General features: G+C 40.3%; 1 protein-coding gene across 4 annotated transcripts in view; it reads left to right on the top strand.

The window, feature by feature from the left end:
* Positions 1–5,213: 5,213 nt before the first annotated feature.
* TRAK1 (trafficking kinesin protein 1) overlaps positions 5,214–17,824 on the top strand; it is a 120,631-nt gene continuing 108,020 nt past the window's right edge. For 3 of the 4 annotated variants that reach the window (XM_084260149.1, XM_084260147.1, XM_084260148.1), the window contains exon 1: positions 5,214–5,437. In XM_084260149.1, the coding sequence (XP_084116275.1) occupies positions 5,244–5,437 (194 nt within the window). In that variant the 5' untranslated portion in view covers positions 5,214–5,243. Of the gene's footprint in view, positions 5,438–17,372; positions 17,482–17,824 lie in introns of those variants that run through there. The other variant, XM_084260150.1, reaches the window with a different exon arrangement.

Here is a 17,824-nt window from a genome sequence, read left to right as displayed (position 1 = left end):
AGCTGTGACTGATGATACAAGCTGATTTCTGAGTAGATATGCACTGTTAATGTAAGGTGATGAGAAATAAATCAATCATTCTGGTATTATGGAGTCTATTAGATCTTCTCCTGTAGTTGCAAATTGCCCTGTCTTCTGAAAGGAATGGTAGACTTCTGGTTTGTTGTGGTAATTTTACAGTAATGATCACTTACAGGAATTTATGGAGGGGGCACAGATCAGTGTGTATTGTACCTTCTTAGAGGCTTTGGTCCTGTAGTGAGTTTTGCAAACCTGCGTGTGTGAAGGTCACAGCAAGACCAGTGCTTTTATGGCTGTATTTCTTGAGGATTATGTTATCTTGTCAGGTGTAGGTAAGCAGGTTACGGTGTGACCCAGGGACTTGTGGCTGACCTGGAAGCCATCAATTTCCAATATAAAGCAGTCAGAACTGAAAGTGCTTCTTCTGATTGCCTGAAAAATGCATGACCTTTGGTTACTCTTGTGTTGTTACCTAGAATTTTATTTCATAATGGATTTCTCAAAAGTCTAATTATGCAAGCTGTCTGATGCCATTACAACAAGACTGAGGAAGGTTAGAAAGCCTCTTTACCTGGCAGGATACAATTGCAATCTTGTCTCAAAGTCTGGAGTGGTCTCTGCTGTCATACTATTGTCTGTGTGTTACATTATCATTTTTCTGTAGTGAACGTTGTTCTCCATGACAGTCACCTGTACTACTTCTATCTACTATACTAATGAGATTTCATTTAGGAACTCAGGCAAATGCAGCTTTCTTAACACTTTGACCTTTTGCATTGCAAAAGATAGAAAACATTTAATGTCACCGGATGAACTGGGTTTGTTGAAGCACTCATAAGTCACAGAATCAGTCTTCTCTCACTTTGCAAAAGGTGAAGGGGGCAAGCAACATGAGAACATTTGACTAAAGGTAATTCAGCAGCTCATGCCAGTGCTAGAGATAAATACAGTTCTTGTCAGTCTCTGTTTGAAGACTATCAGTCTCGTAGGGTTAGTGAGTTGGCACATTCTTTGTTTGGTATAAGCTGTTTAGGATGCTGTGGGGTATGGTGTCTGAACCAAGCAGCTTCCTCAGTAGACATGAGTGCTACCCTTGTGCATTTTTATTTACAGTATTAAGGTAGATAGTGGGTTTCAGAGGATACTGCTGTATGTTGACACAAAGGAAGAAAAATGCAAAGTTTTGTGACTAATGCTCCACTCCACTGTTATACTGCATGGGAGGAAAAAATTGTGGCTTGAAATGTCTAGATAGGAATACTTCCATGAACAAATTACAAAAGATCCTCCCCACCCCCCAAATGAGAGTTTAGGTTACTTTTGTGGAATGAGTAATGTATTAAAGCTAGGGATGTTTGTATGTAAAGGTGTAAAGGCAAAGGTCATAACCAAGTCTTGTTTATAACAGAATTAACAGTTCACAGTAGATACCTAACTCTGAGAAGTCTCTCAGCCCTGGTGGAACAAGCAGATTGATACCACTGCACTTTGGGTATTAATGCTGAATGTATCTCCTAAAAGCAGAGTGGATTGCTTAAGTTCAGCATTCATGATTGTATTAGTGTTATTTCAGTCATTGAGGGATATTTTGTACCTTATCCCTGTTCCTAAATTGTAGATGATACCTGATGACAGGAAATGTATTTTAATGATATGCACAGAGCAGCTGTGGATGCCCCATCATTTGCAGTGTTCAAGGTTGGGTTGGATGGGGCTCTGAGCAACCTGATACAGTGAAAGAAGCCCCTACCTGTGGCAGAAGTTAGATTAGTTGATCTTTCAAGGTCTCTTCCAACCCAAACTATTGCAGGATATGTGGCCTTCAGTAAGTTTTCTGGATATAAGAGTAGTATGAATGCCCTATGTTGATCTACATGAATATTTACAATACAATTTAAGAACTGGAGTTAATTTCACATATTTACTAATGTAAAACTCGTGGTTCTATAAAATAATCACATGATTTGTCATCCGGTATGTAAATAGAAGTTAGTTAAGGTAGAGAAAACTGTACTTTTAAAGGGTCCCTCTTGTTCATCAAAATTAATTGTTCCCTTTAAAAAAATCTTGGGATTAAAGCTAACCTTTCTTCCTTTCTGCCAACTGACTAAACAGATCATTCCTTGGATTTGTAGATCTATCACAGCTCTTCATACCTGCTGGCAGAGTTCAGTAAGAACAGAAATGTGTCTTGGCTCTTCAGTTGCCAGTCATTGCTCAGCTTCAGTTTCATATGACTGTACGATTCACCTGGGTAACTCAAAACTGAAGCCACATGTATTTGTATCTCTCAAAGAAGCCATTCCTGTTAAGCCTTGGGTTGAGGCTTGTGTAGGTTCTGTAAATTCTGGCTCTGGGTGCTCACGTAGTGGTTTTCTTCAGTCCTGTGATGTGATGGATAACGGTGTGCAACAGTTAATGGAAATACTGATTATTTCAGTCCTGCCAGGAGTTGCTGTTCTCATGGTAGTAAAGCTTGGAAGACAGCCTTGCAACACCAGCATTTGAAAATGCTCAAAGCCACAGGTGGAAGTTGGAAAGCAACTGCCTAAAAGCAGGTTACAAACAGAGGAAACATAAGTGCCTTGATTTGGTGGTTTGACTCTTAAAAAAAGGTTTCCTGACAAGCCTCTGAAGTTGTGGAAGGGGGCAGTCTTCCTTGCCCATCCTCATGCCTCCCTCATGCACCACTTCTTGTATGAGCATGCAGTGACCCAGCTCAATAAGCTGATCTAGGCAAAAACTACTTCACCACCAGCCTTTGCATCCTCTCCCATTTTGCTTCCCCCATCCCTTTGGTTTAGCCTTTCAGTCAGGTTAAATTCCTGATCACATTGTTGCTTGTATCACTCTGCATCAGTATCTTTTTGAGGAAAGACGAGCGGTGGGAATATATGGCTTCAGGATAAGGATGCGGTGAGATGAGGGTGTGCTTTCAGGACAGCCTACGCTAATATTACCTAGAAATAACTGAGAAAGCAGGAGCCTGAGGGCTGTGCCTTTGCAGCCAGGTTAGCCTGGTCTCCTGTTTGCATCTCTGATGGGAATAGCCCTACCTTGTCACCCACCAGCTGTGTGTTGTACTGCTTTGTCCACGGGTCTGTCACGCCAGCTGGTACCAATGGGGAAACAAGCCAGGGAGGCAAATTGGAAAAACATGTTTTCTTTGGGTGGAGTTTTTTGCTACTTGTGTTTCTCAGGGGCTTAGGTGAATGCTGGAGATGGCACAGAGGCAAGGCAGCAGTGTGCTGCCAAGGCCAATTAGTGTTTAGTTAGTTTTAGGTGTACGACACCACGCCCTGTATTTAACGGGTGTATGAAGTTATATAGCTGTCTCTAGAAAGGAGTTAATGTTATCAAAATGATATCATTCACTAGATGTGTGGGAGTTTTGGTGGTTTTTTTGGTGGTTTTATTTAATAAAAGAAACATTATTTTAGTAATCTTGGTTAGCAGTTAGCATGGGGAAGATTGAATACCCTTTCCTGTTTCTGTTATCTGAGATGGTAAATTAACACTAATTACCCCTTCAAGAAGGCTGAGAGGAAATTGCTAAATGCACCTAGCAGCAAGCCTATTGTTTTGATCCTATGACCAACAAGGATAACTTGAAGATAAAGATGTGATATAATACTGTAGCCAGAGAAGTGAGTAAGAGGAAATAGGATGGTCTGCACAGTCAGGAAAATAGTCAGGTTACAGCATGACTTGTTACAGCAGATGTAATATTGTTTTCTCTTCTTTGTTCCTCAGACCTTTCTCTGAAAGAGACAGCAGTTGTTACAATGTGGGAAACAAGAACTTTTTTAATTTTTATTTTTTATGTAGCAAATTTTTAAGATCAAGTAGGTATAGAATAGTGAATTTCAAACTCCAGAAATTGGGAAGGCATGAAATTACAGGGCTTCAGCCTGTTCTGGCTCTGATGTGATTCCTACAGCAGGTAATTAATTCCTTTTCTGAATGCGAATTGATTGCCCTGATTGCTAACTGGAAAGTGGTGTTTCTTTTCTGACAAAAAAATGTAATACAGCTGTATGGCAACTTGTAATTGAGTACACATGAATCTAAAGAGGGCCTTTGGGAGGGACTGTTTTGGACACAGCATTGTTCAATGGTATTGTCAGTTACTACTGGAGAAGTGAAAAGATTTTGAATTGGGATCTCAGAGTATTAATCCATTGAATGTTGTTCTTAAGGGGCACTGAAGTAATTTGACAGCATCTTTTATGAATTCTGACATTTTGGCTAATCTTCTCTACTTTTTCTCTCTGCTTTTTGTTCTTTCTGCTTTTTCTTTTTTCTTTTCAACTGTATTGTTTCTCTGTCTTTGTTTCGTGCGTCTGGTATTGCAACTTTTCCTTAAATCCTTACAGATCTCCTCAGTTTAGAGCTCAGAGAGAAACCAGCCGTCTCCTTTTTCTTTGCAGAGTCAGTTAATGGTTTGTAAAATTCTTGGTAGAACTAGTTACACAGGCATTTGAAAGAGAGAAGTTAACAAACAAGGTTAAACGGAACTGATAAGGCTCAAGTGAAGATCTTATTTAAGGTTTAGCTCTTAAACTAAAATTCAAATGCTTATTCTATAAATTTCTAAATATTTTTGCAAAAGATACCAAGAAATTGTTGTCTAGGAAAGCTTAGGCAGTATGCCAGATTTTATAATAAACCCCAGAGGTGACTGTGGTGGTCAGAAGTTATAGTACCTAACTGTATTCTGTGTCTCAAATAAGTGCCTGTCAAAGCTCTTCTGAAAGGCATTTCTGAACAAGTGGATTTGCTCATCTCTTGGAGTTTAAAGTTTAACAGGTGTTGGAAACTGCTATTTACAGATGTGAATACCTGTCACATTTATGAAAGTAGAATATGGCCCTGTAACTCCGGAGGGGTTTCCTGAGTGAAGTCCAGGTTGCAGGGTTGTGATTTTAAAGGGTGTGTTTGCTTGTTGTGGGTTTTCTTAGTTTGGGTTTTTTTCTTTGGTTGATTTTTTTCCTATCACTATATTCCTGTGTCTTGGGGGTGGGGGAGTATAACTTGGAAGGATCCCTTTCATTACAAGTCATGGTGTTGATTCAAAATGGTTCTTATTTTGTCTTGGGAGCCTTTAATGACCTCTGGTTCTCTTTGTTTTTTTTTTTTAAATAAAAAAGCAAACCAAAACAAAAAACCCCAAACAGCCGGAATGACTGTTGTTGGATATACAGTAGTGCACCTGACTGAATATGGTTAGTGTGTACAGTACAGCAGCTGTGGAGGTGGAAGAGTCTGGAATCCTTGACACCTCAAATGTATCTCTGAATTATAGTCTCTTGGATCTTGTGTGCTGCAATATATGGACCATGTCAGAATGTCAGCAGCTGCTCCTACACTTGCAGTGCAGACGATATGACCTTCAGGCTGAGAGATCTCCACTGAGGTGAGCTCTGCCCAGTGTGTTTGCTTTATTCTGTGTGGAGCTTTTGTAGTTGCATACTTGTGAATGACCACAAAGCAAACGAGAGCATGAAACAACTATCTTCTGCATTTGTAAATGGCTCTTGTTATACTTAGACACTGCTGCTTCTGCTTTTTCATTGTGCCCTGGGGAATAATTCTTTGTGTTAAAATACTCTGCAGTTTACATGAGAAAAAGGGGTGGAAAGGAGCAAATACATTTTTTTGGCAACACTAACATTATCTTTGGACCACTTCTCATTTGCACGGAGAAGGTTGGGTTTGCATATGGGGGAGTTTGTTTTGGAGGTGGTGTAAATAGGAAGGCAAAGTTCATCTTTTAACCCATCTGAGCTCAGTGCTGCTGAATGCACCTGAGCATAATGTCTTGGGTATTTTCTCTGCAGAGCATGCCCAACTTACACTACTGCAACTTTGTACTGATTTTAAAGTATGCTTTCTACTTTGGTTAAGTGTTGCTTTGGTATTTATTCAGGGTGGAGATACTGACTGGCAAAAGATTCAGATTTGCTAAAGTAGCTGATTATTCCAGGGTTTGTGCTTCTAGGGTTTGTTACTCTTCAAGCTAAGTTTAACCAAGTGATTTCACTGGTGCCTATCACCTCTCCTGTTAAGTGCTCAGCTGGTGCAAATCAAACTTTGGCTGTGAATAGGAAGGTTGTCTAAGGTATGGGGACTGTTGTTAACCAAGATTAATTGTGGTTTGTCTTCATGTTATTTATGAGGGTTATGATTAGTTTGTTAAAACAAATGCCTCATCTTACATCCAATCTTCTGCAGACTGTGTTGCCACAGTACTGTTAGAGACATATTTCCAGAAAAATGGGAATCTGGCTAAGCAGAAGTTACTGCAGGTTACGGTAACAGCATCATCAGTGACTGTACTTTGCAGTTACACAAACTTTGCATTGTGTCTGTCTCTCTCATCTAATGTATTCAGTTGTCTTACACCCCAGCCTGAGTTCCCTGAATAGTGAAATATGTGTTCTGTCAGGACAGCTGTTTAATAAGGCACATGGGGAAATAATTGGGAAGGAAAGCTCTTTTCTGGATGTATTACAAATGGCTGAGGGGAAGGACATGGCATGCAGATGGGCTAGAAAGCATGCAGGTTAGGACTCCTGGCCTTTTCCTGATCAGTAGCTTCTTCTTGTAAGTAAAGCAAAGCCCTTGGAAGTTGTGTGTAGATCTTGTACTGAATCAAATAGTACAACTGCAGTGCAGGGTGGCTGCAGTGGGGATGGCTAGGGCCTGTCTCTTTGAAGTGTTGAAGTACTAACCCACTTCAAGGGTTCCTTGTCTACCTGCCTTCTGACACAGAAGGATAAACAGGAGGTACGGCATGTGGCACCAGAGAGAAGGCAAAAAGGTCTTTGGGAGTGAGGAAACAAAAGCTGGAAACAGCTCTAGTTATGTGCCCACTCAAAGTCAGCGATTGTGAGTTGAATTACACAGGAGGACTTTGTTAGTTCTGCAGATTGTGCCTCGGAGGTTATGCTGGTTTTGTGATCTTTTCTGCCAAATTGAAGGGTGTTATGTGTCTTCCTTGTAGTTCCTATCTGTTACACAAGCATCAGCACAGCAACAGTAGACTTCTTCCATGTGTCTGATGTCACATTTATTTTTATGAGGCAGTGTAATTTGTTATTGGTGCCAGCCCAGATCTTTGCCACAGTCTGTACTTGTGACACAGCTGTTGCTGCCATTGCATGCATAGCTCCCCACTTGCAGTTTTAAGGTGGGGGTAAAGCAAAGCCACTTCATTTGCACTGTCAAATCTATAGCACGACTGCATTACGTACAGCCTTCTGTAGCCAGATGTGTTGTACAGACTTTGGTGTTGTTCAGAATTCACGATCAAACTGTTACTGTTTGAGGCTATGTCTTTCTATAGATGCTCTTCTGCTGCAGGTTTTTGTTTCTCCTTTCACCTAGTTCTTGGTGATGTTTTGGTTGAAAAGGTGGAACAGTTTGCTTGGTTTCTTAAAATATATACTTTTCGTAGTGAAGAGCATGTGTGTACTGTAGTTTAGTAGCCTAATTGTGAAACTCAAGGAAAAAATGCTACCTAAAATATATCTTGATCTTATAGCTCTGAAAGAAGTTATGGATCAGATAGAAGGCTAGCAGAGGAGTAAGGGACTATAAGTGTGTCACTGCCAAATTGATTACTGAAACCGAGTTTATCTCCTGTATTAGCCTTTCTCAGGATTTAGTGCTTTTATAAAACTAAAAAGTAACTTGCTCTGTGTTTTCTCTTTTTTCCTTTGTTGTTCAATGATGTGGTGCAAATTAAGAAAGATTATCTGCTAAATGGCTCTTATTTTAAAGTGAGCCAACATTGTTGTCCAATGTGGGAATTTATAAAGTGCTGTCTTTATCTGCTTTTGGGGTTTTGTTCCCTCTCTCCCTCGTGGGAAATGAGAATGAAAGCATTCTTTGATGAGGATGTTAGTGTCACATATTGGTGTTTTATAGTAGACTGATTAAGTGGGTTGTTTTTGGAATTCAGAGCTCAGTATTCAGTCTGTTGTTACTGTGGATACAGTAATTTGCCAAAGTAGCCACCCCTTCATTCTTTGCCAGTGACTGGACTTGGCTGTGGAATGCTTCCCTCTCCTGAGTCTCCTAAAGATGGTCAGGTCTGGCCTTTCAGGGGTCTAGCCTTTCAGGGGTGCACCTGCATGCTGTATATTAAATAATAAACTGAACTCATGCCTGTTGACTGCTGGAAACTGGCTACTTTTTTGTGTCGGTGAAAGAGGAAAAAACGACAGAGGGTGGACTGAAGTGTAACAAGTGTCATGGGCACCTCACCCCCACCCAAACATTGCCTGCTTTGTTCTTGCCTTCAGAGGCTCAGTCCATCAGAGGTTTTTGCTAGCCACATCCTTTGGGATTGAGAAATTGCAGATGGTTTTCTACAATGGTCATATTTTTTTCACTTTATGTTTCTAACCCTGGATCACTGAGACTTGGCCGTTATTTTACTGAGTACCTTCATTTTATGGAATAGAGTGTTCTGCTAAACTGGAATTTAATGAATCAAGTGTGGGGAAATCCTGTGGAAACAGTGACAGTTGAACTGCTTGTAATGTAGGCATTGTGACTTGCTTTCTGTGTTGGTTCTCCTGTGAAAGGCAAATCTAGTTGAAAATGAATGAATGTGTCCAGCCTCTGAGTGCTTTGCCTGGGTTTGGGGGCCAGAGTCAGGAGTGGCCACGTGAGTCTGTGCTGGGGACACCAGCTGTGCTATTATTAGGGGTTTTAAAGTCTGTGGCAGATGTTCTTGGGCTCTCTTCCAGCCCCGGCATATGGTGCAGGGGAGAACATGGAAAAAAGAAACGTCTGACAAATTATTTTTCCATGAAACAGACTTTATTTTTTTTTCTTCCCCTCATAACTGGGCAGGATATTTTATGCTGAGTTTTCTATGTCAAAAACTAGTCGGAAGTATTTGAAACAGAAGGGTGAAAAAAGTGATCATACAAGAATAAATACAAGTGCTTTGGAAAGCAGGGGGAAGGGGGCTAGCCAGGGCTCAAGTCCATAGATTAATTCATGTATGTATTTTCTGTTTTCTTTGACACTGCTATTTAGACAGGACCCTTGTATAAATTTTTCATTTATATATATAATATAAAGCTGTTCCTGCAAAGGTTTTGAATGTGTGTGGTGAGACTTGAGATACAGTGAACACAGAGCAAAGAGGTATTTATAATGTAGTGATTAAAATCTGTGAACAGAACCACTTTGTGTTCTGTTACAGTGATGTAATTAAAAAAAAGCATGTTTATTTCCTTTCTTTTTGTTGTAGTAGGTAGAGTGTACATGTCTTGCTTTGAATGTGTAATTTGCGTCCCCTCTGAAAGCCAGTTAGTAAGTTTAAATATCCTTGAAGTAGAAATTGCAAGCTGCTTGGTATTCTATTGTGCAGAATGATAAAGGGAGGCATCTACCAGGAAGATGCAAGACTGACTAAAAGACAAACCAAAGATACATGAAAAACTGAAGAATGTGACCTATTTACAATAGGTAACAAATATGTAGGTCCCTGTGTTTCTTGTGTTAAACGGTTTTTAACCATGTAAGCAAGTTGTTGCTAAGCAGAGCAACAAACGTTTAAACAATTCCCTATGCATCATCTATTCCTTTCTGTCATTAAAGCATGTGGGTTTTTTTGAGCTAAACCAGCTGAGATGCTGCATGAGTTGCCCTGTGTTAAGCACAAAGAGAATATACCACATTTGATAATTTGTTATCTGTCCATCTCTCAGCTTCCTATCTGTAATCAGATAGCTCTCCTGTACAGAGCTTTTTAGTCTGATTAAAGAGAGCAGTACCCAGAATAAATAATGTGTAGTTCTTGTTGGGGCTGTCATGCTTTTCCTTGTCCATGTTCCTTTCCAGATGTTAAAAGTACAGACCATATAATAGATCAGAGAATCTGAGTGCTCGTTCTCTCCGTTGTTTTATCTCTTTACTGAAAAACCAACGGTGGTGACCTAAAGGGGCTTTGTTTTCTGAAGTCTGTGACCTGGGATTTTTAGTCAAATGCGAGGACCTACTTGTAGGTGCATATTTCTGCCAAGAAATACATCTCTCTCTCTAGTCAGAATGCTATTGCCTCTTAAAATTTTCTACTTTTCTAGTAATGGTGATATTTTAAGCCATTGGAGACCCAGATAATTCTTCAAGTTGTTCCCACAATACAGTGCACAACAACTAAGTGCCTCCATTTACTGGGAGAACTGTGGGATGTGACCCCAGAAGTCTTTGTTGGCTCATGTGGATGACTGCAGCTTATATCCAGTCATTTGAGAGTACTGCTGTATGACTGTACCCAAAGTAAGCTGGTCTGTGTGCTGAAACCTGGGTATCAATTACTCAGGTTGATAGTGGTGAAGAATCAATTGTTCCTTCAGTAAGATTGTGACAGGTCCCACAGTCTCATAGCTCCTAAAAGAACAGTGCCTCCTGTGTTACTGATATTACAGTGCAGGACCCAGGGAAAAAATTTTAAGAGGATTAGTCATGGCGTGTTGCATTAAGCCTGACTGTTTAATCAGATGGCTTTTTTCCTGAAGATTATTTTGTTGGCAAAACTGAGAAAATCGCGATCTTGATGAGCTCTATGTGCTGAAGGGTTGGAGCAAGGGAAGTCCTAATGTGCTGACATGACCGGTTAGAACATGCTTTTCATGGTTAACAGATGAACTGTTGTGTGTGTGTGTGATGGGAGGAGACTCTGGTAAATGGGGTATTGTACTTTCCTTAATAGGTGGCAATCCTTGTTTGACTAGAATCCAGTATTTTTATGGTTTCTACACTATAAACATCTTTCTGACTGGAGAAGCATTGCTTGGATGAAAGTGACTGTGTCTTGCCCAGAGTATTAAGCCCCCTTCAGTTCCCTCCCTCCCATCCCCACTCAGAGCTTTAGCAACCTGTCCAATTTTCTGTGCATGAGGTGGGAGGGGAAGGGGATTTGCTATGAACTTGTTTCAGAAATGCTTTCCCCTCCTGAGAATGTGCTGGAGAGCAGTAGTGCTTACTAAATCTTAACTTCCAGGATTCTCTGGAACTCTGGAAATGCCCTCAGTGATGGTGGTTCACATACCTCTTTTGGCCGAAAACACTTCCACTTGGGATGGGTGCAAAGCTGACAGTCGTCAGTTCCGTTTTAACTTCTCTGTAACTTTAGAGTGATGTAGACCTGCAGCTTCTCATGTGGGTGTGTATCTTTGTGGGTAGATGGATCAGCTCTTGATAGAGGAAAACCTCATCCTCTCACTGAATGAACATATGTTCTGAATCTCTCCTGTGTGAATGCGCAGAAGCCTACTAGCCGATTTCAATCCCTCTTCTGCCTTAATCAGTGCATAGTGTGGGAACTGCTATGTTAGGGCAGTATTTGTGTCTATTTGTTAGTGTCTGCTTGTTTTATGAAGGTTCATTTTGCTAATTGACAAGTTGATAGATTAAGATACATTCCTGCTCTTAGGGTACATTAAGGATGGGCTAAGACAGTTGTATTTTTTTAAAATATTCCCCCAAACTTGATACTTCGTTTTGCTGTCATACTGTACTGAGCATGTTATTGCTTCAAGTCAGCAATAACAGGAGAAACTCAGTTGTGTTCTAAATGAGTGAAGAGCTGAAGAAGCAGATCGCCCACTCTCTCTCCCTCCTCCTAGTTTAAAATTAGATCTGCTGGCCCAACAGGAAGGGGCTTCCTTTTCTTGCTCGTTTTCCAACTGTGAAGCAGAGCATGTGGTCACACTGAACAAAGCAGCAGCATTCCTGGATCCTTTTAATGATGCATTCAGAACTCCAGTGCCTCCTGATTTAATGAGTACAGTCAATGTATTCACAACTAACAAGAGCGTGCTCATTAAACAGCAGTAAGTTAACTGTCCTATTCTCTTCTAGCATCCAATTCATAATTAAATGGTGCCATATCTGAATACAACACTGGGCTGTCAGATGGAGAGGTTAGATGTTCTGTGGGTATGCATGGTTAGATGGGATTTTTTGGATTACAAGCAATTTAGCTTAGCTTGCCTCACTGATAGGGCTGCTTTTCTTTGTGGGGCCTTTGAGTCCCAACCAACCAAAGAAGTTTAAACTTAGCCAGTTGGCCAGAAAGTTAATTTTAACTGTCTTTCAGTTTGTGGCTTTCAGTTGGATATTCTGCTGTGTTGTACTGTTACTGTTGTGTAAATCCAAAGTAGCATAGCTGTACGAATTGGAACTACTACAGTGTAACTGAGCACAGAATTGGACCCTTGGTTGTTTTGAGTGCTACATAAACACAGCCTCACAGTTGTGATGGTTAGGTGGTGACACTTGAAAAATTAAAAGGTGAGTTTAGTGTTTGGATTGGCAGATGGAAGCCGAATGCAGGATTATACTGCCTAGACATGTGCTGGAGGTTGTTGGAATTGTCTTTAGTGATGTTAAAATACAAGTAGCAACTGAATGCTCATGTAAGTTATCTGCCCCCAAAAGCACACTTACCTTAATTTGTAGAATTATTGATTAAAGCATAAATATTGAGTACTTATCATTGCTTCTAGTTACAAGCAGTATTTAGAAACGGATTTAGGAGCAGAGGGAATTTGGGTCTGAGGGCAGGGTAGCATGTGTACTCTGTCTGCTTTTCTGCTGCTCTTCTGGGGGCTCTTAGCATAATCAGGATGACAAGAAGCCAGTTCTTATGTAAAACCAGCTGACCAGCCATTCAGTTTGTGCTGCCTGTCTTCCTTTAGACTGATGACAGAAGAAAGCCATCCAGCATGTGGTACCTGTTTGCCGTGGGGTGCAGCGGGCTCCTGTGAAGCCTTGCACAGCTGCTGCCTGTCACCAGGGGTGGCTGTGCCTGCCTCTCATCTCTGTTCATCACCCCAGCACACGCAGGTCCCTGGCACGGATGTCTGTGTCAGCCTATCAGACCTGTGCTGAATTCTCTAACAAGTAATTGTTTGAAGTTTCCTTCTGTCCTCTTCCTTAAAAAACATTTTCATTCAGATGCACTGTGTGAGCATCATTGCTTGACTTGTACATCTGTCCTTTCACATTACTGCTGAATGGTGATGTTCCTTTAAAATGTGAATTTACTGCTTTGTTGATGCTGGTGTGTGGTGAAAATCTAAACATGAACTGTTTGATGTCCTTCAAAGGGAGGAAACTTGCACACTCCAGAGTAAAGAAGAACTTGTTCTTTCCATTTTTAGATGTGAAGAATGAGCCCAAGTGGTTCATTCAAACTGTTCACTTGGGACCTTGTGTGGAGAGACACTTGCAGCTACTAGTGACCTGTGTGGTGTGGGGGGTGTGCGTAATGAGTGCGCTGTGTGTGAGGAAAGAGGACAGAGGTGGGGAGGAGACTTTGAGGTTTCTTTGGTTTGTTTTAATCCTCAATAAAACTTTCTTGGCTTGTGCCTGGAACAGGTGGATTCAGTTTAAATCGTCTTTTTGTGTGACTGGTGGATGATGGCAAGCGATGCACTGTCATAGGGGTGCCATGCTCTACTGAGGCATGGAGTAATGTTTCGTGATCTGTTGCTTTTTACTTCTGGCCCTGGGGTTTTTTCCTGTCTGTATTACATAGGAAAATCACTCACAGCTTTTACTAATCTATCTGTGTATTTGGGGGTGATGGCTGGTTTTTGTGGTGCAGGATTGCCAAGGCACAGAAGAACTATGTGGGGAACAAGCTGCTTTTGTTTTATTCTTACGTGTGTGGGGTTGAATTGCTTTTTACTTTTTAAATATTAGACCATAAATGTGTGTTGGATGAAGAGAGGAAGTAATTCCTGTGTTACAATGTTTAATCCTATTTTTGCAAGATCTGAAATCCTTCTAAATGAATTCTAAACTTTGTCTATATTATAGGTTGTAGTTTTCTTACAATAGTCACAAAACTTACTTTATACTTTTAATACTAAGACAATCAACTACTCTGCGTATTGGCTGAGGGACTAATCTGCTGTTTAGTGACTGTGCCTGGGTATCTGAAAAGCTGCAACACATTCCAAGTGTTCTGAATAATAATTTATCCTGCCTACATACAGTGTTTTTGGAGAAGCTGCAGGGGAGGGATTTTGAATTGAAGGGATATTTGCTTGTGTGGGTTGTGAAAGGGTGGGGTAGGGGATATTCTTCACTGGAAGAGTGACCCACAGTTTTCTCTGTAAACTTTCTTGGCCTGTCACTTCAGTTTGGATCTTTACACCCACTGTGCCTAATGGGAGTTACTGCTAAGGACAAATGTTTGTTACCATGTATTAGTAAAACAACCATAGTTACTAGCACAGGCAACTATCTCTCTCCTCCAAACCCTTTAGGCTTGTTTTTTGTAAGACAGTGACTTCTTCCTTCCTGGCTACTAGGCTAAACTGGTAAGGAAAATTATGTTGCAAGCTTATCAGATAAAATAATTGATAGAAGTTGTGTTGAAATATGCTGCAGATAAAGGAAGAGAAGACATTTTGTGCTTTGTAGGCATATTCTGTGGCTTTTTCTGTTTGGTTAATTTGGTGGGGTTTTGTTTATATTTTTGTGAAACCTGGGGTAACACTCAGGTGTCCAAATCTGTCATTTGCTGTTCTCCCTTTTTGTTGTTCTATTTTTGTCTGTCCATCCTTTGGGAGCAGAGCTGATTGCAATTCTGTAAGGATTTGGTCTTATTGTATGTACTGCAAATATCTTAAGTAAAATCTGCTTTAGGATTTATAAATGCCTTTTGGCTTTGTAAATAAAAGGAAAGGGAGTGCTCCTTCAGTAGCAGCTTACACAGGTACTGCCTAAGAGATCACCGGGAGGGAAACTACTTTTCCCCTGTGAAAGTCGGATGAATAGTTGATGATTCCTTTATTTAACAACAAATTGATTATTTAAATTGGAATGGAGTAGAATGCCTTGAAGGTGTGAGGTGTGCTGATCTGGCAGTTCGCATCCACTGTAGAGTACGAAGCAGTGACTTGTGTTTCAGAATAAACTTTGCCAAATGATAAATCCAAGCTAATCTGTATAAGATTTAGTAGTCAGTCAGCTGTAGAATTAAATCCTAATTTATGTCATTGAATATTTAATTGATACAGCCTGACAAAGGAGAAATAATCTTACTGTCAGTTCGTTACAGTATCATCACATCTTCCATCTGTCTTGGCCATGCATCTGTCTTTAGCAGTAGGAAGATGGCAGTTACCTGGACTCACTGGGAAACCTAAAAGAAAAGTGATGGCTGAAATATTTCTAGAAAAAGTAATGGTTTTGTAACTGAAAAATGAATTTAAAAAAAAAGGATTTTCCCAATGGGGGAAATATCTCTGGAAATCCCAACTTGTACACAAAACATATGAATAGGAAATATTTCTTCTTAATTATGCATGTTGGTGAAAACATGCTTTTCTCTGAAATTTCAGCTGTTTAAAGAGTATTTCCCTTGCCACCAACGTGCTGTACTTGTATGTTGCTGCAAATGTTAGGTCTGGACTGTCTTTAACAGATACTGATTGCTGAGAGCCTAGTGCTGTATTTTCTTCTTTTTCACGCTCTTGGGGAAGAAAGGGAAACTTTTCCTTTCAGAATTATTTTTTGTGTGTTCTCTTAAAGTTCCATGGTACTGGAATAAATTTATCTCCTTAGCAGTGGAACTAAGTAATATAAATAACATGGGGATGAGAAGATGTCATCTTTGAAATAGGACAGGTACAGTATTTCCTTAGTGAAGTAACAAGCTTTAATAATGAAAATATTTCACATAGAATTTTGTGGTTTCTGTCTTAAATTAATTTCTCCTTTGCAGTTGTTTGTGTTCAAGCTTAAGATGAAGTATAAAAGTGCACATGGGAATAGAATTATATTTGCAAATTTAAATCACCTCATCAAATCCACTGTTCACCATATGGTGAATTTCAGTCTTCTGTAATCACAGCCTGATACTCATAACGGTTCTTGCACTTGAATATCTTAAAACTGTGTGAGTCAGGACTGTTGGGAAGCAGGAAAACTGGTGTGAAAAGGCACTGGGAATATTTGCAGCTTCACTGATAAAGTGGAAGGTTTATGTATCTTAAAGGTTGGATGTTACCCAAGCATGCAGTTAGGCTTCGTCGTGAACTGAAGAGCAACAAGACAACCAAATACAAATCGATCTGAAACCATGTGTGAGTGTGAAGGGTTCATGTGGTAAGAAGACAGTCCAAAATGAGGAATCCCTTTTTAGATTAGTTAGGTTGTCTGCTTCCAAAAGTTTGATGCAATAGAAAGCACTGCAAATAACTATTGATGTACGTGTGAGGCTTTTCAGTAATTACAACTGAACTTGGAAATAATCTAGGTAGTTAGACATGATTGGGAAGGTAACTTCTAATAAGCAAGAGCAGATGACATGTGTTCGAAATTGGATTTGGGTCTTTTTTTGTCTGAAGGAGCATCTGTGTTTGGAGAGGGTTTTGCAGTGAGGGAGTTGCATTTTGTGTCTACGAAGATTCAAAAGTTTGTTGTTGGTGTGGACTTGCCCTTGGAAAACAATGTTTATGCATCCTTTATTTTGACACCAAGAGTTGGATCAATCCACGAAGGGAATTGCTACTGGGAGGAGGGGTAGCTGCAATTGGAAGCTTGTCGGCTGTCTGAGCACTGTTGAGATCTGTCTTGGAGGAGCAGTTAAGAAAGGAAATTGTTCAAGTTTCCTTGAGGAATGATAAATTATTTCCAGGTTCTTAATACTCAGTTTTGTGAGGTGACAGCTCGTGAACTATATAAAAATGCCATTTTGAGGAGGGCAGATTTTGTGACTGGCTTTCCTTTGGAGAATAATTTAAGCAAAATGGGGTTTTAATTTGTGGGAGTACTTGTGTGATTGCCAGATGAGCTCATAGCTGTGTTCTCACATCAGTGTTTCAAGACTTGCAGAAGAAAGCTTTAATCTTTTGAAATGTAGGCATTTTTTAAGTACTGCTTGGTTTTATCTATAGATAAATCTTACTACTATTGTGAAGACTCTGCAAACATTTTGTAGCGTTTTCATGATGGTGTGCATACACTTCTTTTGCTTATGCTTTCTGTGTGATGTTTAAGAGGACAGGATTTGCGAACGTTTATTCTGTCTAGAGGATGTTTGCATACATATCTATGCTGTTCTGTGCTCAAACTAAAAATGAACGCGGTTAACAATGTAAAAGGTGCTCAAAAGATGAAGGTTTTAACGCAGCAGGCTGAAGAGAGGAGTAGTCAAACTCTTTCCCAACTCAGTTTGGTAGTTTGTGTAACTGCTCTGCCAAGAGAGGGCGAGGAAACTTGTGTGAGAGCCAAAGTTACAATTGCATTCAAATGACCTTACAGCATCAAGAACTGTTCATGTGGGGGAAACACAAATAGAAGCGACACTTCAAGTGAGCCTGCTAGCTAAATGGTGAAATTCTGGAGGGGAAAAGGAGGCTCAAGAGAAGAAGAATGCTGTGCAGATGATCAAGAGCAAAAAGAATTGAAAACCAGGTACAGTGGTGACTGCTACGGAGATTTAATGCCCTGGTTCTGTTCAGGTCTCTTAGAGCTTAGTTTTGGACGTAGGATGTATGTAGTGTGTGTGCAGAAGCACAGCTAGCTAGGTTATAAATTAATGCAGACAAAGGAAGGGAATATGGCAAATGCTGCTTTAGTTCTTTTCAGATTCCCTTACTCTGCAGTTCAGTTGAATGCTGTTGTTCAGCTGCTGCTCTGCGTAGCGCTGGCTGGCCTCTTGCTCAAATAATGCTGAGCTGAGCTGTGTTGTCAGATGCAGGTTTTGTTCCGGTGGGGCAGGGGGAAAGACTTAGGCTTTGATGGGCAAAAGTAGGGC

This window comes from Gallinula chloropus, assembly GCF_964237585.1.
Source record: "Gallinula chloropus genome assembly, chromosome: 2".
NCBI lineage: Eukaryota > Metazoa > Chordata > Aves > Gruiformes > Rallidae > Gallinula > Gallinula chloropus.
Note: the sequence above shows the minus strand (reverse complement) of the source record. Positions and strands in the feature narration are given on the sequence as shown.